The following is a 24,162-nucleotide window of genomic DNA, read 5'->3' as shown; positions in this document are numbered from 1 at the left end:
TTGCAAACCATACATAAATAAAAAGCTTATTTATTCAGATTTCAGATGATGTATAAATCTCAGTTTAAAAAAATAACCCTTATGTCTGGTTTTGTGGTACAGGGTCACACATATGAACACATTTATATTTACCTTTGAGATACTATGAACCCTCTAGGCACAAAGGTGTACTTTTTAAAAGGGTAGTGCCCCTGTGTCAGCAAGAAATAATTTTGACCATTTTACTGACTGTAAGGTGTAGTGCCTTTATTTTTGAAAGGGGGGTTGGGATAAGAGATAATAATTTTAACATAAAATAACAAGCATAGCTTTGGTAGTTTCCAAATCAAATCTTCACAACCCATGTTTTGGAAGTTTTTTGTCCGATTGAAATATGTGGAATATTTAAGAGAACAAAATGGCATTGAACAGACTGTACTTTAAACCTCAGAGTCAAACAAAATAATAAGCCATCTACCCTGACTGAAGTCTATTTTCTGTCCGATATTTCCCAGGGCAAATCTTCCAATTTTCCCAAATGAATGCATTCTGAGCTGTGAAAGACAGATCTAAAAAAAAATCCAGTTGTGATGTTTTATCTAAAAGATTGATCACCACTAAATAATATTGAACGAGTACCAAGAAACAGAATAACCCATTTCAAAAAATGCCCCCATTTATTCATTGTTCACCCTAAATCCACTTGGGTTGAGAAAGTACCTTAATCTTCAAGTATGGCTTTGTTTTAGACTGTAGGACTTTTCTCTAGACAGTGCAGTAAAGAGTGAGGTAGTGCATGGTAAATGTCAGGCCCATGCACTTACAGTACACTAATGCTGTCATCAGGACCAGAACAAGTGCTGTCTAATAGCACTGCTCGTGTACTGGAAGAAGGTCAGAGAAAAGACATTTCAACATGTCCTGGCCGAGCGGGAGTCATTATGGAGACATATAAGTAAACATAAAAACATCAAACCTCATATATTTGTACTGTTTTAAATTATACAAGACCCATCTGTTAAATTGGAAGTTAAACAGAGTCTTATTTGTGCATACTGTAATGTTTGTTTACTATAACGTTTTAATCCACAGAGGTTTATGTGATCGGGTTCATTTTTCAACACACTGTAAATATAGCTCCTGATGTACATCTCAGAAATATACTAAAGAGTGAACACAGCACATATGTCCTTGCAGTGAAATGAACAACAGTTAATACATTATACTGTATAATGTACAGGTTTGTACCAACACTAGCATGATGGGAATCCTTCATTTTAAACTATTCAATACTTTTGGCAATTTTTGTGTGCAGGACTCAAAATATTGTTTTGGATTATCAGCTTTAACAGAACTTCATTGGACCATTAAAGGACAACACCACCGTTTTTCAATATTTTACTATGTTCTTAACTCAATGTAGACAAATAAATACATACTTATCTTTTTTCAATACGTACACTTAATCTTTGTACAGCGCGTTGTAAATGTCTTAGCATTTAGCCTAGCCCCATTCATTCCTTAGGATCCAAACAGGGATGAATTTAGAAGCCACCAAACACTTCCATGTTTTCCCTATTTAAAGACTGTTACATGAGTAGTTACACGAGTAAGTATGGTGGCACAAAATAAAAAGTGGTGCTTTTTTAAGCAGATAAAAATTAGAACTATATTGTATGGAGGAAGAGCATTTCGTTTGCAGCACTTCGACCTGACTACTCCCCCTCTCGCTCAAACTTCGCGCAATATTACTGCGCCGAGGTCAAAGTGCTGAAAAACTAAGTGCCCTTCCGCCATACAATATAGTTCTTATTCGCCACGTTTTATTGTGTGCCACCATACTTACTCATGTAACTGCTCATGTAACAGTCTTTAAATAGGGAAAACCTGGAAGTGTTTGGTGTCTTCTAAATTTATCCCTGTTTGGATCCTAAGGAATGAATGGGGCTAGGCTAAATGCTAACACATTCACGACGTGCTGTACAAATATTAAGTGCACGCATTGAAAAAAGATAGGGATGCACTGATTTGTCAAAGTTGAGGTAAGAACATAGTAAAACATTGGTGTTTTCTTTGAAATAAACAAGTTACAAAACTGTAGCTTTTTTGTCACTGGGGTGGTACCCTCAAATGTTAATTGTAGTACCTTTATGGGTATACAACACATTTGAAATGTTGTACCTTTTGGTGTACAATATCATAACCTAAGGACCTATTGCGTATGGGACCAATTTTTGACCAGTTAAATGTTAGGGGTATAAAAGGTACAGAACAGGTCCTTAAGGTATAATATTGTATTATATTCTGAACTGTAAATGTACAAAACAGAACCTTAGGGTACCACCCCAGTGACAGAAAAGGTACCGTTTTTGTACCTTTTGTTCTGACAGTGTTCGTGCTGAAAAGCAATGGAATGGCCAATTGTCAATACTGTGGGTTAACAATACAGTAAATGGCCTAGACAAACAGAAGCTTTACTGTCCGATAGCAGACACTACAATATAGTCTGTAAATTGAGGCTGCTTCTATTCCTTTGACTTTCATAAAGTCAAAAGATCAATTTGTTTATATAACCTCTACCTCTTCTCTAAAACTGATGGATCTAAACTATAATAAAGACTTCATGTGAGCGAGCTGAACAGCAGCGCTGTCATCAAGCTGGTCAAGCTCTGTGGTTCTCCACCAAACCTATCACAGAGTTTTATGGATCCAATTCCAGGTGTAGATATTTGGGAGTATTTCACTGCCAATGTCTGGCAGTGACGTTGCCCTTCCAATCCACCAGCTAAAGCATTTTTTTGATTTAAGTCGTGTGAAATCAGTTCAGCATAATATCCATAATGACAAATAATGGTTCTTTTATGCCTGTTATAGATATCGAGGAACATTCATCAGCTTCACTAAAAGCCCTGACTACAAAATTATTTTGTAAAGAATTGTATATGCAAGTAGGTTTTATATTTGTGTCCAAATCAATTTCAAGCATTCAGGGTAAGCCTTAAGATCAAAAGGGTTTATAAGGTAAATAAGAAAAGTAAACTTAAAGGGATAGTTTACTCAAAAAAAAAAAAATGTCATTAATGACTCACTCTCATGTCGTTCCAAACTCGTAAGAACTCCGTTGATCTTTGGAAACACAGTTTTAGATGTTTTAGATTAAGTCCGAGAGCTTGTTGACCCTTCAAGGAAAATCTACATACGGTTTACTGTCCATGTCCAGAAAGGTAATAAAAACATCATCAAAGTAGTCCAAGTGACATCAGTGGGTCAGTTAGAATGTGTTGAAGCATCAAAAATACATTTAGGTCCAAAAATTACGACTCTGTCTTCTCTTCCGTGTCTGTTGTGAAGCGTATGCATGAGATAAAAGTCACGTGACTGCATTGACGTGGCTGACGTGTTATCTGGTGCACCCCAGCTGTTTTTTTTTTGTGTGTGCTTGAGCTTCGTTTACAGTCTGAGGGAGACGCACGCTGTAAGTTTGAAAAAAAAAACTTTGCAAACATGTCTCAAGATAACACGTCATCCGCGTCACTGCAGTCACGTGACTTTAGTCTTGTGCATGCAGTTCACAACAGACACGGAAGAGAGGACAATGCTGAATAAATTCGGGATTTTTGTTATTTTTGGACCAAAATGTATTTTCAATGCTTCAACACATACTCACTGACCCACTGGTGTCACATGGACTACTTTGATGATGTTTTTATGACCTTTCTGGACATGGACAGTATTCTGTACATAGATTTTCAATGAAGGCTCAACAAGCTGTCGTACTAAATATAAAACATCTCAAACTGTGCTCTGAAGATGAACGGAGGTCTTATGAGTTTGGAACGACATGAGGGTGAGTCATTAATGACATTATTTTCATTTTTGGGTGAACTATCCCTTTAAGCGTGTCTGAGATTTTAAGTTGCAGTATGTAGATTTTAGTAGCATCCAGTCATGAGATTGGGAATTGCAACCAATGGCTCAGCCCCCTGCTTACCGTTTCCTTTCGAAATGCATAGAGAAGCTAAGGTACTGTAGCTGCCACAGTACAAACATGTCATCGTCTGAGACAATATAGTGACGAAGCACATTCTGTAGTGGTTTTAAAGTAGTCCATTAAGGCAACTGCAAAAACATGATGGCGTAAAATGGCAAAGGGGAACCACGCTGTACTGTATGTAGATATAAATGGCTCATTCTTAAATAAAAAAAACATAACAGTTCATTACTGTATGTTAGGTCTTTATTCACTACTGAAAATATAGTTATGTATATTATATTTCATTTCTGTAAGAGATCCTACTAAAAATTGCATGCAGCACCTTTATCTAATACTGTACATTCTTAGCCAAACAGTAATTTATTTACCTTCAACAAATACATGATAATCACAGAGATGCCCAAAAAATGAAACAAACGCACTCCGTCCGAGGTGCAAGTCAAAAAGAATAAATCCAAATATATAGCAAAAAATAGTGACTGCACACTCACTTGCAAAATAATTTTATTATAACCAACGTTTCGGCAAATGTATCTCATACCTTGACGAAGGCTATTTGCCGAAACGTTGGTTATAATAAAATTATTTTGCAAGTGAGTGTGCAGTCACTATTTTTTGCGATATATTTTAATCACAGAGATGCCATCAACAAAGATCAGCAAAACAAATTAACACGCAACCGTTTGAAAAATTAACTCTCTTACCTGTTAGATTCTTGAGGCCGAGCTGACGGAGCCCGAAGTTGCCGTCTCTACGGTAGTTGAGAAAGATAGCCAACGCATAGCGGTCTTCATACAGCCTGGTTCCACGGACGATGCGCAGATTCTCCAAGGGCAGATATTCAAACTGATTCAGTGCCACAAGCACATATCCGGTCACCTCACGAATGGACTGCAAACAGGACAAAGCACAGCTGTTAACCATACAGCCCAGAGATGTTCTCAGATCTTGAAAGAAATGTATTTTAAAGTGAACTGCATAATTTCCAAGTAGCAAAAATATTGACTTCCCCAAACACTTCCCTAATCTTCTATTGTTTAAGCAAATTTACAATGCTGGTAGAGCCAAGGTTGTTACATCCACCCGAGTCAGGCCGCTTAAAGAGTCTGGTATAGCACTGCATTAACACCACAATGGTTGTGTGTGTTTGAATCCCAGGAAACACACATAATCATGAAAATAAAATGTACACCTTGAATACGCTATATTATGCCGCTTTGAATAAAAGTATCTGCCAAATGTATAAATGTAAATGAAATACATAGTTTGCAATTATATAGCAAGAACATATCTGGCAACACAGTGGACAGCACAACATTAGCATTAATGTTGGTCAGGTAAAGCCCAGAGTATAGTCTGTTTTTTACATGTACACGAATGTACACGCACAGTTGAGCACATATAACCTAGTTCTTTTCACTCGTACCTGTTAAACAGATGAACAACGCATGCACATTGCGACAAAATGCAAAGCATCCGCTAGGCTACATATTACATCAGCCTGTAGGCGCATATGCAACCTACATGTACTAGTATGCAGGGTTTCAAAAATAAAAAATGCACCATACTTTGGTCTTAAAGGCGGGGTGCATGATCTCTGAAAGACAAGGTTGACATTTGAAATCATCTAAAGAAACATGCCCTTCTTTTGATAGACCCGCCCCACACATATGCAACCCAGGCATAGGTTAGTAGACATGCCCCTTACTGCTGATTGGCTACAAGTGTGTTTCGGTACTCGGCTTGGTTTTTTAAAAATCATGCACCCCGCCTTTAACTCTTTTGGTGGGGTTTTAACATAGTCATTTGTCTCTTTAGTCTCAGCTATCTGCTTACGGTTCTTGACTTAAAATAAGTTCCTTCTATTAAGGCTGTGCTGTTTTGACTTCTTTATTACAGACTTGAAATCCAAAGCACCTGTGATGTACAGTTACATGCAGACTCATCCCAGGCTCACGGCTGAAGTGAGTGGAGTGGGCAGGAGTAGGACACAATGAGCTAAAGGGTATTCTATCTCTCTCTCTCTCTCTCTCTCTCTCTCTCTCTCTCTCTCTCTCTCTCTCTCTCTATTAGATAGATAATGATCATGGGGGCGACACAGACCCATCCAACCCTCACCGTGACATACTAGTGCCATCACAGCGTCTGTCATTACGGCAGACAGAGTTTCATTCATTTTGACAGAGCACGTCCCACTGTGATAGATGACACTGTGTGTGTGTGTGTGTGTGTGTGTGTGTGTGCGTGCGTGCGTGCGTGCGTGTGTGTGTTTGTGTGTGTGTGTGTGTGTGTGTGTGTGTGTTTGGGGGTGGTGGGGACCGAATTAGCCCTGAGGAAGTGTTGGCATTAGCAAGCCGTCCCATTGACAGCCGTCACTAAGCGTGAACTTTAGCTCGGGCCCCATGCAGAGTGACAGGACCGGGTCTGCAGCTGTCATCGTTTGCCATGTCCGGCTAATGGACAGAGACACAAGCCTTTTTTAGTACCAGCACTTGAAGACCAGTCAGGGCTTTAGTCATTTATCTGGGCTAATGAACTGATCTAATAGCCGCCCCGACTGTGAAGATATGGCAGGGAGAACTTCCTGCATGTGTATGATATGTGGGGTATCGCTGTTGGGTCCTGAGCATTGTATTAATGGGGTTATGGAGCTGATTGGTCACCATGTACAGTACGTGGCTGTTAAAGGAACATAATGCACATGCTGTAAAGAGTAAGAGTAAAAGTGAGGTACAGTATACGAGACATGATGCAACTGCATGGTAGCAAACTACAGTAGTATACCATAGTATATTAGACTTTCTTAAAGTAAACTACAGTATTTTTTAATCTTAATATTTACCATGGTAAGGTTCAAAAACACTATAGTATCTAGTTTACAATTGTTAATACAAAAGTTTACTACAGTATTTTCTCTCACGTGTAGCATAGGTGGACATTTGTGTAGAAGTCCCGAAAATAAAGTTTTTGTTATTCCATAGTTTAAAAGAGTTTATACAATTATTCTAAAATTTGGAAAAGTAACGCGGGGTTAGTTGTAACATGGACTGTTTACATTGTTGCACAAGGTTGAGCATTTTGTTTTTCCGGTATTTTTTCACACTGCCAAAAAACGATCTCCCGCAAATTATTGGAAATTATTGGAAATGTATAATGTTTTTGATTTTTTTTCATCATATGTTTTTTTTTTGGTTTCTAAGTTGGGTGTGTAAGATACCAAATCCAATGCTATGTCATCTTAATCAGTGTCTTGTTGACTAAAACATAGCATCATTTTGAAATATGTATGCAGCTCTTGGCAATTTTTTTGGTGGGCTTGAAAATATTTTGACCCAGCGGGGTAATTTGTAACGCTGTGTTCCAACTAACCCCTCACCACTTACAATATGAAAACTGCTAGCGTTAGCGTAATTCTTGCCGTTGTTTTAAATAGGCTAAAATCGAATGATTGCTGGCTGCCAATAAGACAAATGTGCCTGTCTTATCAAAAATCGTGTGTCAAATTTATTTGTGTTCATATCTTTAATATTAATTGAATAAAGTCACGTCAAAGATTCAAATCATAATGAAATGAATGGCTAAAATCAGACTTTGATGCTCATTATCTCAGAATTTGATTTTGAAACTGTAGTATGGTTATAACAGACTGGGTTACATATAAAAAAAGTCACAATTGTGCTGCTTTTTCTCACATATTTAGACATTTGTATCCATTTATAATTGAACTATTGTTAGAAAAGGGGTGGATGAATGAATACAGTGTGGATACCTGTCTATTATAGACAAATATATAAACAATATCCACTTCAGGTAAAGACAAAATAGTATTGAAATATTTGCCTGTAAACTTAATTTTTTGCAAGTGTTACAACCCCCCCCCCCCATGACAATTAACCCCACCTATGGGGAAAGTTGTAACGTTTGCACTTCTGTCACGTTTGGTGTAATTGTCTAAGAATGGTAAGTACTAGAAACAAACTTCAAATGTTCATTTGTAGCAGAGATGTGTGTGTTGCTTGTGAAAAAAATAATTAAATCAAACTCAAATATTTTTTGAATGATTGAGCCAAAACCAAAAAGCGTTAGGTTGTGCCCGTAACCATAAACTTCTGAACAACAGTTTATTGCTTCCACAACTTTCTGACGATTTCACTATATATTTGACAATGATAAAAAAAAGTGAAAATAATAAAAACAAATCGAAGGTTTCCTAAATTGAGCAAAATGTAAAAGGGGCAATTACAGTCACTCCAACATTCTGATCCTACCACTGCTGTCTGAAAGGTTTGGATGAAAACGTGAACTCTGGCCAAACCTTTGACATTGGCATGGTCCTCTATTTCCTATTGCTGTCCTTACACCTTACACAAAGCCAATGCACTCCTGCCACATCCTGCCAACAACCCTCTCGCCCCTGGGCACCGGGAACTGAACCCATCCCAGTTACCTAGCAACCACTGGAACCTGCCGCCGTCTAAGAGACAGAAGAAAAAGACCTGAAAAGCAGAAGAGGAAAAACAGCAACATCTTTGTTGTACTTCTCCTAATTTAATTAAAGGATTACTTTGCTGAGATTTTCCACACAGCCTATTTGGCTTCCAGTGTTCACTTTCCAGCACCATTTAATTTCTCTTTCTCAAACTAATTTGTTATTTTCAAGCCAGTGGATCGATACTTTCCCGAGTAGAGGAGCAGAGGAGAGAAGGAATAGGATAAGAACTCGGGTCTTTTTTCTTCTCTCTGTTTGTTCAATAATCAGCCACATAAATAAAGGTAAACACCTTGTTGTGATTACAAGCTCAGTTCATAGCTAATGGCATAGTGTCAATAAGAAGCTCTTACCACCTGCCATTAACAGAAAAATACATGCAATCTGACTTCATCCTGGAGCTGCGGAGACAAATCAATGGGAATATTCGGTTTTATTCTGTTTTTACGGCACCTTCACTATAACACTACATTACTGCTCTTTGCTCCAATCTGGCTTTATCTAAAGCAGTTGATGCTGGGGCTGTGTATCAGCAAGAATTTTTACAAATAGATGCATATCACAATACAGGGCTTGCGATGCAATATGTAAAGAGAGGCAGTATACAGGGATATTTCATAGTTTTGGAATATAATAGGATATCGTTTTAGGAAAGCTGTCATTGAGAACACACCACCATATGCAAATATTAGCAAAAAACTACTGTAGTGGTGCACCCCTATGCTAATAGTTCCTGTCACTGTTTAAGTTCAGAGATAAGAAGAATGCCATCGAGTGGTCGGGATGTAAACTCCAAGTGAAACAAGTGCCATGAATATTGTACAGACGGTTTCATGGGACGCACATGCGTTGTCTGGTCAGTACTTTACTTCTGGTTTCTGTTTGTTTAATTGTCTGACTAGTGGCTTAAATTAACTCTGGAACAAATACTTCATCAAATGTTTTGGTTTCCTAAACGCAAAGGGAGACGGCGATCATGGATCACCGCTACATGAAGGGAGGTTTGGCAGCGGTTTTTAGTTTACATTGTATAGATTATAGTCAGTGCTCGAATTAAATCAGGTCTTATGGGGGTCCCCACCATGCAAGATGACACCAAAAAATATATAAAAAAATAATGCTCCGACATCACATTTTGTAAAAATATTGTTTTTTATTAAAGAACTACACAGATGCAGATGTCATCAGTAAATGTACACTATACTTTGATCTATGGCTGCAAAAAATGACAAATTTGCTGAATGACGGAGCAGAGCCGAAGACCGCTGACGTTTCCATATGAGATTTAAATAGTACTTAAAAGTGACCACGAATTTGTGTACCAATTGTGGAATAAATCAGATTTTTTTAGGTGGACTGGGCAGAAATGTTGTTGTTTTTGTTAGTAGTGATGCCACTTACAACAATTATGAAATTATTAAAGAAAAAGTAAACCTAAATGCATCCAATTTATGTTGGTAGTGTGGTATTTATGTGGTATTTTACTACTGTGGTATTTTTAAGTTAAAATAAAAGGCAGGATAAACATTTGTTAAATGATTCATCATAACATTTTAAAGCCACAATGTTCAGAACATCACACAAAGACTTAACAAAAAAGCATTTTTGATAACGAAACCTAAAAAAAAAACAAATGTGATCCTGCCTGGGAAGTCCAGGCTAAGTTCAAAAATCTTATTTAATTTTGAGATTTAGCATGTCAATGTATTTATGATAAACCGACAAATGACATATGTGATTGTTACATGTGATTGTTGCTGTAAATGATAAAAACTAAACTTTATAAACAATTCCTAAAACGTGAATTTAAATCAAGAAAAATACCGAAATTAATTATTTTATAGACACTACGCGTTATTATTTTGCACAGAAATACCTGCTTGATTACTTTAGACTTTGATCATCTATTTGAGTTTGTCAGCATTATCTGTACAAAAATAAAAATATCTGAGGGACCCCCCAACTATAATCTTATAGGGGGTCCCTAATGCCTTATGGGGGGCCCCATATCCCCCCAGACCTCCCCCTCAATTCGAGCACTGATTATAGTACACATTTTCACACAGCAACGTTAGCTCAGTGTCGTTTTTTATACGCTTTAGCTACTAAGGTAATCTACTTGTTGTTTATTTAGCTTGTTATCGAAAATTAACTACTCTTAAAAGGACTTTGTTGTTATTGATTCTTAGCGGAGTTTACCAGAAGTTACGCTTGTTTATGTTGTTACTGCTGAAACCGTCTACACATTTTTTATATATTAAAAAATTGCTATTGCATTTTTGAGAATTAATACAGTATTCCATAACAAAATATCACAATTCTGACATGTATCAATATTTTCTTCCACCCCTAGCTGATACCACAATATTTTGGTATATTTCTGTGTAATATGCAACCGTCAGTCACCCAATGAATTGCAGGCCAAGGCTAAGACCGAGATGTACCCAACACTTCATCATAGTTTTGGAAGTTTATGTTCCCTTGCATGAACAAAATGTTTTTGTTTGTTTATTTGGGAAAAAAGAATACAATTTACAGCAAAAATGATCTATCCAAAACAGTGAAAAGAAACCTTAAAGGGACAGTTCACTAAAATATTATTTTATTTTTTATTCACCTGCATGTCATTCCAAAACAGGATGATTAACTTTTCCTCATTAGAATACACAATGCAATAGGTGCCATTTAGCAGCTTTTGCATCTGAGCTCCTCACATCTTCTTTTGTGTTACACAGAAGAAAGCTTATATTGCATGTTCAAGTTTTGAGGGCGAATAAAGACTTTATCCATTTAACCTTTGGATGCGGCACAAATTTCAGAATTTCTGTCTTAAAGGGCACCTATTTCATTTCAACAAAACAACGTTATTTGTGCATTTGGTATTAAAACAAAGTGTTTGCCTGGTTTATGGTTAAAAAAAAACACATTACTTTCCACATACCGTACATTTTTGTAGCTCCAGATATCCCTCTCTTTCAGAAATGCACAGATTTTATATAAAACTCATCCATTTGAAAAGCTCTGTGTCCCTGATTGGCCAGCTAATCCGTATGTTGTGATTGGCCTGAATATCTTTGACGTCAGCCGGAAATGTAATGCTCCTTACCATGTTTGAAAGATGTTGCTCACAATGCAATGCTAACAGGAGTTAACTTACAGGCTGTGAGGCCGAAGCGAGAGGAATTATGATAAAGTCGCTCTTGTGTACATCACCAATCCCAGGAAGTAAACTGTTGCCTACAATGCGTATGTCTGTGTAGTCCAAGAAAAGAGATTTACGTTGGAGACGATAACTTGCGTCAATTTTAACTTTGGGGTATGTTCCTTTTGCATATCGTTAACATGTACGAATACAAACCTACACACCAAAGGAAATGTAAAATCCCGAATCGAACAATAGGTGCCCTTTAAAATAATTAAATAAAGCTTTCTGTTTCTTTTTATTTTTCATTTCATGCCTCTTTGTCTTTTGTGTAAATGCATCCAAACTGATAATTTGGTTTCTCTGCTGGATCATTTTAGTACTGGCATAAAGCATGTTGGCATCTACATTCGAGATCGGTTCTGCTCTCTCTGAACACTTCTGCATATCCGGTCTGCTATTTACTGACTGACATAAAACAGAGTCCAAAGATGCTTTTAGAAGTCCAATAAGAGAGGTTCTTTTACAGGTGTGCTAATAGAGCACTTAAAGATATACCCAGCACTGGGAGCCATTTAGAGACCCTTGTGATGACTGTTGGAGGATACAGGCCTGGAGTCTTGATAACGGCAATCTATAAATACACTTCATGTTCCTCCATGAAGCATGTGGAGAGAGGGGAAGATATGGGAAAATAAGGACCCTGATGCTGGGTTTGGAGGCTCAGATGACAGCGGTCCACTTAAAGCCCTTGTGATACTGACAGGAAAAGAGCAACTTATTGTTGATAAGAACCCTTACAAATTGTTATGTGGACTCTATATAACAGACCCCAGCTCTCCGGGACGTCTGAACTACTCAAATTATAGTATTTTGTGCATTTGATTTCTAAAGATGGATTTTAGCATCATGTTGAAACCAGATCAACAGAAACGGCACTGCATGTATAAACGATCCAATAGACAAGAACTAAAATCCAATAGACATAATATTGCTAGTTGATATTATTCATTTACATTCAAATTATACATTTAACAGATGCTTTTATCCACACTGACTCATATTGTTTAACTTAACAGTGCAACCTTAAAAATATGTGACCCTGCCTAAGGTGATTTTTTGCATATAATACATACAGGGCTTGACATTAACACCCGCCAACCTGTCAAATGCGGGTAGATTTCCGCTATGGCGGGTAAGACAGTCAAACCCATTAGCCACTTTGGCAGGTTGAACATATTTTTTTTTTAGAAACCTTTTATTTAATGGTTCTTTAGAGAACCAAAATTGGTTCTTCTATGGCAGTGTTTCCCAGCCAGGGAGCCCACAGAGGGGCCTTAGCAGATTTCCAAAGGGGCTTCAAGATTCAAAAATTGGACAAAAAGCAAGCATAAATCAAGAAGTTTCTTATTTTTTGACCATTTTAGTAACATCTGTCTAGTCATTGGAAGTTCTAGTTCAAATTAGTGTTAATTTTGTCACCTATTTTTAATTTAGTCTTAGTCTTAGTCTTGTGCATATCTTTTTTGTTAGTCAAGTTTTAGTCGACTAAAAGTCTCATGATTTTAGTCTAGTTTTAGTCAAAAGACAACTCAAGGTATCTTAGTCAAGTTTTTGTCGACTAAAAGTCCCGTCATTTTAGTCTAGTTTTAGTCAACTAAACGTCTTGTCATTTTAGTGTAATTTTAGTCAAAAGAAGACTTAATATATCTTAGTCAAGTTTTAATTAAAACATTTTTGTCTTTTTTTTAAATAAATTATTTCTGAGATTATTTCTGATAACCATTTCAGTCAAATAGTGTTACACACATCTCAAATATTGGTTAAATGTCATAATCACCTGACAAAATACACTTTTTGAATGATTTTTGTTGAATGCAACTTTGTTAATGGCGGTGACATATCTCTATCGCGTGTAAATTGCGTCATTCATTCATTGATGGGCGATAGGAAAGCACCCAGACAGCGATCAGTAAGTTATAATAAGCTTTTGTCCTCACAATATACTGTACATTCAGAATACTTGAATTATATAAGGTACATCAACAATGTTGGTAAATAGCGAATGTGGATCAGAAAGACAAGCCGTCTTACTGAAGACAACAGGTGCACGAGAATACGACACAAAAACATCTACACAATGCTGCATAACACTAAACTTTTTAGCTGTTTGTGAAATATTAATCATAATGTGTGTGGGCTCATTTTACACATTAGACTCTTACTGACCTGATCGCGTATGCCTTTTCCATAGTAGAATCGCTGCATGTGCAATTGTTGAAAAACCATATGAAGATTATTTGATACAAAATCCGATGGAAACAACAGAGAAATATCAATATTTCTCATATGTAATACGTTTGTGGACTAAAACTGCAAACGGATGATATATTGTGAACAATTAGCATGGAGACTTCAGCAGCGGCAGCGCGAGCTCGTTTGGATTTATGACAGACGCGCAGTTTCATAATAAGAGCACGCAGTCTTTTTATGAATGAATTCACATTTAAAGGAACAGTATGTACAGAAATTTATATCAATTAATCATAAAATGGCCCTGATATGTCACTAGACATCAAGAAATCATTTTCATTTCAAATACTTATATCACTGACAACAGTGGTCTGGCCGAGATATTGTCATTTAAACAGTGGAGTTGCAGCCCTCAACTGATGTTTATGTTGTCATTTTGTGTATTGGCCACCAGTTTTGTGATTGCAATACCAGTTTTGGCCACAATCCTACATACTGTTCCTTTAAATATGACCTCATTGCATAAAATGTAGTAGAGACGATTGTAGACGAAAATGAAGAGAGATTTTATCTTAGTTTTTATTTTATGCAAAACATTTTAGTCTCGTCTTTTTTCGTCAACAAAAATGCATGTTAATTTAGTCAGCGTTTTTGGACATTGGTGCAGTCTCGTCATCGTCTCGTCTTAGTCATGGAAAAAAAGGTCGTTGACGAACATATTTCGTCTCGTCTCGTCTGACGAAATTAACACTAGTTCAAATATTCTTCAGATATTCTTGTGGGCAACTAGGGCCTTGAAGTGAAGAAGGTTGGGAACTACTGTTCTATGGCACTACTGTGAAGAACCTTTTGTAGTGCCTTTAATTTTAAGAATGCATGTGTGTTCGCTGAGATCGAATCCATGATAACCGCTGCTAGCTGAAGGCAACTTAACCGTCTCGTTAAAATGAAGTAAATGCACTTAAATTCACAACACATCTGAATATCTGTTTTGATCACGCAAGCATTCGTGCTAAAATATTACAACCAAAAGTCGCTCAACTGTTTGCAAATTTACCGCCGGGTCTTCCCTTGAAAACCAGACAGAGAAAACACCACTTTACACTTAGTGGAAGTCAAAGCCAGCTTACAAAACAAAAATAAAAAGAACTGAAAGAAACAGACAGATTCACTAGATTTCCTAAGATTCTTTATTTGCTCGCTAGTAGTGTGTTCGGTTAGAGGAAGTGTGCCACGAAAACAAAACCTCCCTTTCACTCGCCCAGACGTGCTCGGTGTGGAAATAGAGTCCTTCAGTCCACAAACAAGCGTGGAATGGAGAGACAAACAGGGATGAGAAGAAGGAAAGAGGGATGGCGATGAGGTGAATGGTGAGAGCAGGGATGCAGTAGAGTGGATCGGCTTTGGCCTTCTGTATATTTTAATGCATAATTAATACTCCACCTGTTCCAGTTCAGAAACAACGGAGAGAGAGAAAGAGAGAGAGACCGAGAAAGGGAACTAGAAGGGAATGTAAATGCATACGAAGATCATGGCCCTTTGCATACTGTTATCCTAATTAACCATCATTTACATAGATATAGATCTTATTATGCCCGCTGGAAGGATGGGCGGAGATATTCCAAAAACATTCTGGGCTTGGATCACTGCATGGACTTACAAACTACTGTACATGCATAACTTTTCTCCTCTGCATTTCTAAATGACCTATGCAGGTTTCATAATGAGTACTTAATATTATGTAAATATTCTCTCCAAGCATTATAATTATTTATTAGTTCCTCATTCTTTAGACTTTTTGGTGGGGCTTGTGAAGCAGCATGCTGTAAACTTTAAGTGCATGTATTTTATTCACAAATGTAATTTCACGTTCGAGCGATCGACTGAGTTTCATGCACTGTTACTCAGTGGCACATCTACTGAATCGAAAATAATAAATAAATACAAAGAAAAATATTGTTATTATGTTAAAGCTACGTTGTGAGTTCAAAGTTTAAAAAAAATACTTCAAATGGTAATGCCTAAAACATTTGTACACATTTTTTTAACATAGATTTTCTCACTTTAAAGGAAGGGTGCATGATCTCTGAAAGCCAATGTTGATATTTGAAATCAACTAAACAAACACACAACTACCCCAATAGAATCTGGACCTTTTTTTGATAGATCATGCGAAAAATGTAAGTTTTTTTATATTTTAGGTGTTAACAGTTTTTTCACCTTACATTTTTCACTTATAGAAGAAAAAAAAAGTTTATAAAACTTAATTGTGTTAAGTGTTACCAATTAAAGCAGCTTTCACTTTTATACAACGTACGTTTTTATATTTATGGTCAATAATTGTACCCCAGCTGTCACCAGGGTGGTACCCTTTTAAAAGTACACCCTTGGACCTAAAGAGTTCATATTAGGACCTTAGAGGTACATATTGATACCAAATGCATACATATCTGTACCTAACGGTAAATATTTGGACTGCCCCAGTGAAAGCTGGGGTACATTTTGTCTGATAGTGTAAAAAGCAGTGTTGGTGTGTATGCAATTTTATTCATATTTATTTCTATAACACTTCGACAATTTTGCATTTTAGCAAAGCAGCTTTACAATAAATGTTTTGTTGTTCTTTTCCCTTCTCTGTTTTCTTATTTCATCTATTTCAGCTGCTTTGGTACGATGAACAATTGTTAAAAGTGCTATACAGTATAAATAAAATTGAATTAAATTGGAATTTAATACATATTAATGCATGCATATAAATATGAAGATATGAAAATGTGTAATACAAGCACTGTAAAAAATGCAGCATGAAGCACAAAGTCAATTCAACATATTTCTTTAAGTTTTGACCTGTGAATAGTTCACATAATTAATAAAAACTTGTTGAAGTTGTTTAACTTAATTTTTTAAGTAGCATGGACATGTATGTTGTATATGATGACTTTGTACCTTTGGATATGGTGAGATGAGAACCCTACAATCCGCATTTCTAGTACTATACGGGTAAAGCAAAAAGAAGATCTACTGTATCATTTCCAAGAGTTGTTTAATCCTGATCCCTCTCTATTCCAGCTCCATTTATTCTTTATCTCTCCATTGATCCTTTTTTTTGAATGCAGACACCAGACGTGCTTTGTGTGAGGAATTGTAAATGAGAGGGGAAGCTAAGCGCTCTGCTTGATTCTCATTGGTTTAGACAGCGCAACAGACTCATGTCAGGCTCGGTGATAAGCAAACCCTGCAGGATATGTTGATTACCACAAAACCTTCTGTGACAGCAAATATATGAAACTCCAAAGCCGAGTTGACAGAAAGGGAGGTGTTCAGTGTAATTTTATATTGCATGTTAAGAAAGCAAATTGTTGTATTTATTATCTCTCTGTTTGTTCGTCAATAAACACACAAATATTGTTTGCATTTCAAATTTGTTAAGGCCGCATTTCACGAGAGCCTTGGTTGATACTATAAAACAAAAATAAATACACCTCAGACTTTTTTAAACTACTTGTCTCAACAAACTTTCTTTCCCTAGTTATTTCTTTCATATACGAAGTTATCAATACATCATAAAAAATGTATTAGGCTTGTAATATCGACATTTTCCAAAATATAACTGGTTGTGTTAGTGTCTATGTTTCTTCTCCCTATACATATCTTGTTCTACCCATGTCTGTCTGCACTCAACTGTACTCAAGGACGAATTTCAAGACGCAAAAACACAATGAGATGTTTTGAAGGTGAAGTGAGCCGTCATCCAAAGCTGACAGCAGTGTAAACACAAGTTTGTGTTTCCTCACACCGCTGCTATGGGTCTGTCAAACAGAGCAGACAGGGGCAGACAGTCACCCACCACCAGAATGATGTCACTGATCATTAATGGAGCTTTGGGTTTTGTTTTAGCAAACATGCGTTTTCGAACCATCTGGCTCTGCAGAGTGTTGATGCTCAAACATGATATCTTTAACAGCGACTGAAATATGTTCAGGAAACATGTCTGGCACAGGAGCACTCCATCTGTGTGCTTGCTGAAGCTGGTTTGTGGATACAGAAAAGCTTTAACAGATGCATAGAGATGGGTTTCGTTAAAACATATGACCTAGAAATCATCTCAGGGTGCCATTAAAATCAAAATCCATAATATAAAAGTGAAACATCAGAAAATATCCTAAAATCCTTTAATCGTTAAATACATAGGCGAAGGGTATTTTGGTAACAGTTTACAATAGGATTGTATTTGGTATGCATTAGCTAACATGAACTAACAATGAACATTATATTTTCCAGCATTTAATAATCTTGCTCTGCCAAACTTTATAATCGTACTGTAGAAAAGGGATCAGGGAACAACTTCTGACTTTAAACTCCAAAAAGTGCATTCATCCTGCACACAGGTAATCCAAATGGCTCCAAGGGGTTAATAAAGACCTTCTGCGGGTAATTAATAGGACTTGGTAAGAAAAAAATCCAGATTTCAAACTTTATAAACTGTAATAACTGTAATAAGTATAATGCTATCTTGGATTCACACAATTAACGATAGAGTTTTAGCATCATAGTGAGCGTTGGTTGCCATGGGTACATCGCATAGTGAATCGTATGAGTCCAAGATGGCAAAGTTACCGGAAGGTGGTTATTATAGTTTATAAAGTTCAAAATATGGATATTTTTCTTACAAAATCGGATAGAAGACCTTTAATAACCCCTTGAAGCTATGTGGATTACTCTGTGAAGGACTGATGCACTTCTTTGGGCTACAAAGTCAGACGTTTCTCCCTAATCCCTGTTTTCTATCGTTATAAGCTTGGAAAAGCAAGGATATTTACTAAAATAACTCCAAATGTGTTGATGGAAATATGTATCTCGGATGGTTTGAGGGTGAATACATCCTGGGGTAATTTTGATATTTGGCTGGAGTATCACCTAAACTTTTTTTAAATGTAAAATAAGTCCTCGGTGTCCCAAGAGTGCATATGTGAAGTTTTAGCTCAAAATACCATATAGCTAATTTATTATTGCATGTTAAAATTGCCACTTTGTTGGTGTGAGCAAAATGTGCTGTTTTTGGGTGTGTCCTTTTAAATGCAAAGAGCTGATCTTTGCACTCAATGGCAGTGCCGTGGTTGGATAGTGCAGATTAAGGGGCGGTATTATCCCCTTCTGACATCACAAGGGGAGCCAAATTTCAATGACCTATTTTGTCACATGCTTGCAGTTTTTGGTTTACCAAAACTAAGTTACTGGGTTGATCTTTTTCATGTTTTGTAGGTTGATAGAAGCACTGACGACCCAATGATATGTCCCCTTTAAAGTAACAATTTTTGATGCTAAAATTAACAAATGCTGTTGAGATATTATTTATTGTTAATTCATGTTAGCTAACTATTGCATTAACAAATACAACCATATTGTAAAGTGTTACAGAAACAGAAGTCGGTTATACACTGATCTAAAGGATTATTAGGAACACCTGTTCAATTTCTCATTAATGCAATTATCTAATCAAGCATATTGATAAACAGAATGAGAACATTGATCCATCATGCCTTGTTACCACTGTGCAAGGTGGTGGTGTAATGGTGTGGGGGATGATTCCTTGGCACACTTTAGGCCCTCTTGTGCCAAATGGGCATCGTTTAAATGCCACGGCCTACCTGAGCATTGTTTCTGACCATGTCCATCTCTTTATGACCACCATGTACCCATCCTCTGATGGCTACTTCCAGCAGGATAATGCACCATGTTACAAAGCTCAAAAAATTTTAAACTGGTTCCAAACTGTACTAAAATGGCCCCCACAGTCACCAGATCTCAACCCAATAGAGCATCTTTGGGATGTGGTGGAATGGGAGTTTCGTGCACTGGATGTGCATCCCACAAATCTCCATCAACTGCAAGATGCTATCCTATCAATATGGGCCAACATTTCTAAAGAATGCTTTCAGCAGCTTGTTGAATCAATGCCATGTAGAATTAAGGCAGTTCTGAAGGCGAAAGGGGCTCAAACACAGTATAAGTATGGTGTTCCTTATAATCCTTTAGGTGAGTGTATATTAAAACTGGTTCACCAAATGCCTGAACAAAACATAAAAAAATCCAAATCCAGAGCAATCGATAAAAATACTACTCACAAAGTTGAAGACAGCTGCTTCACATAATTTTGTTCATCGAAAACCAAATGAGAATTGTCCCTTCGGATAGTTTAAACTCTGAAAATGTGGGCACACTTACGGGGCGCCACATTCAAAGATGGTGTCTGGCTGGGATTGTGTGTTAAGAGCCTTGATTGCTGCTAAAGAAAGAAAGGCCTGTCACTCTGCATGAAGTCTATCTTTTTTATCCTGTTTTCTCCTTCTTCCACCTCTTCCCCATGGACCGAAAATCACAACGACAGAACTGCGGTAACACTAAATACTGCGCTCTCATCTGCGCTCTCCAGAGGCCACATGTGCGATTTATCGTGACTCACTGCTGGGAGACATCTCATAAAAACAGAATAAAAAGGCTCAGATGTCTTAATATAATCCTTCATCTATTTGTTTTATGTACACTTAATGAAAGCTCACACACACTGTCACTTTCATGGCCAATGATAAACAACGCTTGAACTCCTGTACTATTGATTTGCCTGAACAGTAATTAAAACGGATAGCCATCTCTCATTGACTCTCTCAGTTTCATTTACTCTTTGTCCTCAACATCTGCCATTAAAATCTTCACCCTCTATTTAAAGAAGCAGTTCGAAAAAAGAATGATTGTTTAATCATCCCATGTTACTCCGAAGCTTTATTAGTTTACTTCTCATCCATAAAGCATGAAAGATCTATGGCAGAGTGCCTGGAAGCTTATGTTTTTGGTGGATGCACAACGTTAAAAGTATTCATACTGTACAAATGGTAATGGTTTTCAAACTCTGACACAAGATCAGTCACGTGACATAAGAAACAATGGTCTTTGGTGTCAAAGGTGCCTTGTTTTTAATTAAACAAGCACAAATACGTATCGAGCTCTGCTGGAGCATAAAATTATCAGTGAATAACAAATTACATTTCGCGCTGTTGTTTACAAAGCTTTAGTTTGGTCTTAGAAAACTTTGGAACATTAAACAAAAAAGATGTTACCGTAGCTCAGTGGGTAGAACATTGTGTTAGCAGTGCAAAAGGTTGTGGGTTCGATTCTCATTGAACAAATGTTATGAAAACAACACAATCTCATGGCGGTTCGCATGTATTTTTTAAGGCTAATCCTTATGACCACATTTTGGCCAATTAGCTTTCACCCCATTATGTTGGGGTTACGCCAGGGGTTGTATTATTGTTTTTTGTATTCACTTTGTAAATAACATACAAATTAGCCAACTCATAAAATACGTACGCTGGTAAATTGGTAACACCTAGGGGTTGTGTACACCAAAACTTTTACGCCCGCGGCCGGCGCATGTTTTCAATTGTTTCCAATGGAAGCTCGGCGTTTTTCAAATAAGCCAGCAGCTAGCGGGTTTTTTCCGTGCTGAAAACCGGCGCTCTGCGTTTTTTCCATGCTCGGCGCTGAGCGTCGATAGTTGAAAGAGATTCAACTTTGGGAGAAAAGCTCCGCTTGTCAATGTCAGTTCTCACACGGCCGCCCAATCACAGTGGAGGAGAGGCGGGACATTACCACAGCAACCAACCGGCTCGCAGCTGAAGTATCACAGTTACCAAAGCGCTCAGCTGAAGAAAGCTGAAAAACAGCTGGCATTCGGTGTCCTCAAGGCGTTTTCAGCCGCGTTTAAAAGTTTTGGTGTGTCCAGCCCCTTAAGCTTAAAATAAGTTGAAAATACTTATTTTAGGGCTGTCAAAAGATTCATTGCAATTAATTGCATACAAAATAAAAGTTTTTGCATAATGTATGTGTGTGCACTGTATGTAATTATAATATAAATAATATATATAAATTGTTATATATATATAACAAACCAACTGCAGTTGAATTAGTATTAATCGGAATGCACAACCAAAAAACACGAGATTTCTGAAAAATAAAAAACAGAGTTATCTCGTTTTGCAATGAAACTCTTCATATATATACAATTTCGTTGCAAAACGAGATAACTCAATTCAACTGCAGTTGGTTTGTTTTGATTTAAAGCTTCATAACTTAAAAAATACAGCTAAGTAGCACCATAAAACAAAATAATAACATGATAACATAATAATAAACATGTCTTGACAAACATTTTAAAAACGTTTGTTTTCTCGTTTTGCAACGAAACTCTTCATATATATATATATATATATATATATATATATATATATATATATATATATATATATATATATATATATATATATATATATATATATATATATATATTAATGTTTGTATTTAAGAAACACTACGTGTATATTTATATTTACTTTTTGATATATTTTATATTATCAATATTAATAAAAATATACCTTACTAACATTTTTCTTAAATTTGTACATGTACAGTATGTGATTTAGTTGATTTAAACCAGAACCTTGTTAAACCTTGCTAATGTAAAACACAATCTATCTTAATTTTGTCCTTGATTTTTCATTTACAAAAGAAGAAAAAAATATGTGGTCAGAACAACATGACAGTTAATAAAATACATGTTCACTTTTAAGTCAGCTATCTCTTTTAATGTACATTTTCGCACATCAGAAAACGTTTATTTCCATACATCCTCATAGCAAAACATATTTGCCTGGTTTATCTGTCATTTATTCTGTCTTCAAAGCATTTTCTGATTTATATGATATTCAGTACTCACTATCTGTGTTCATTCACTTCTTACTATGTCCTCTGAACACTGAGATGTCAAATATGTGATGCTGACAGTAATCGCAGGAAGAACTCGAGACAAGCCTTCACAGTTTCATTTGATCTGTCACAGCAAGGACATCCTATGTTCCAGTTTTACTTGCTGTTCTGCTGTTTGAAATACTTAAAAATATCAGGAAGACTTTCTAGAGATTTTCCAAGCCTGCATGTTTTACTTCCATGCACATACTGTACAGGACCGCAAAGGTCTTGGGAGTGACAACTAAACCAAGGTCCTTTAAAGAAAGTCACGGCCATGTTTGCAATGCGTCCGCACAGTTCTTTAAGTCGTGCAAGACTAAAGCCCTATCTACTTATAAGGGGAAAGACATATATATATATATATATATAAAATTGCATGCTAAGATAAGCCTGGGATTCACCATGCCTTGCACACAAATTTATTCACGCTGCAAGTCTAGCATGGAAACCATGGACCAAATTTCCCCCTGAAACAGGGAACCAATCACAGAACAGTTAGGTGGCAGCAAAACGAAGACGTCTATGCAACACACCGAAGCAGTTTTGTTTATCCAACAAGGCAGCAGACGCAAAGTTACGTTTCGATGCAGCCTTAGATAGTTTTCTAAGTAAACAATTTTATATCCAAGAAGGATGTTTGAAAATGGCAAGACATGATAGTCACAGAGTTTTATAGGACCAACCTGCTAGGCATCGTCATCGACGAAGTACAATTAACTTATAAATGGTAAGTGGTATTTATTAATATAATATTGTCATTATTGTGGTTGTCACAGTGCCACTAAGTTGTGTTGCTTTTCAATATCAATATACAGCTACCAGTTTAGTTGTGTAGCTTTCAGCTGTCTGCACACGTACCCGATAAAAGTTGTTGATGCTTGAACTGATGTCGCTCTACATACGTCATCTAGTATAATTGAAACGATTGGCTATGAGCTACGTACATACGCATTTGATAGACATTCGTAGCGCCACAGTCTCTGGGCATTTGTAAACTATGCCTCAAAAGACCAGAAACAAGTATTTATCACTGATCTATATAAATGACTGGATTGCGCATGACGTCACACTTGTGAAGCCACCGCGCCGCCATGTTGGTATACCCAAACGTTCTATTAAATCAATGGACGTTATCAGATTTTAATGATAAAACATCACTTTACTCGTCTTCGTTTTTATATGTGAAGCTACCCTGTACATTATTCGACACAAACGTCCAAAGCATGTAAATAGTTATTTACTGAAAGTTGTACATTTTGCGTTTTAAACAGTTATTATACATTCATCTTTATTACAGTATCAGATCAGCAGACAGACCGCAGCATGTTTAGTATTAATGACAACAAACGTGCTCATTCTAAAATCTACATAAATAATCATGCTTTGTACCGTATGTGCATGCAATAATTTGCTAGCTTTGTAATTATGTTATCTAAACTTACAAGTTACCTAAACTTATTTAGAGAAATAACGCTGACCGTCACCGTGTAGCTGAATGTC

The 24,162-nt window shown here is 36.8% G+C and overlaps 1 protein-coding gene across 2 annotated transcripts in view; it reads right to left on the bottom strand.

Moving 5' to 3' along the window:
- The window catches only part of LOC135733466 (receptor tyrosine-protein kinase erbB-4), a 457,412-nt gene that overhangs the window by 169,230 nt on the left and 264,020 nt on the right, over window positions 1–24,162 (bottom strand). For both annotated transcript variants that reach the window (XM_065252090.2, XM_065252091.2), the window contains exon 3: window positions 4,678–4,864. In XM_065252090.2, the coding sequence (XP_065108162.1) occupies window positions 4,678–4,864 (187 nt within the window). The remainder of the gene's footprint in view (window positions 1–4,677; window positions 4,865–24,162) is intronic.

Source organism: Paramisgurnus dabryanus, chromosome 15 (genome assembly GCF_030506205.2).
Source record: "Paramisgurnus dabryanus chromosome 15, PD_genome_1.1, whole genome shotgun sequence".
Classification (NCBI taxonomy): domain Eukaryota; kingdom Metazoa; phylum Chordata; class Actinopteri; order Cypriniformes; family Cobitidae; genus Paramisgurnus; species Paramisgurnus dabryanus.
This window is presented reverse-complemented; position numbering and strand designations above follow the sequence as displayed.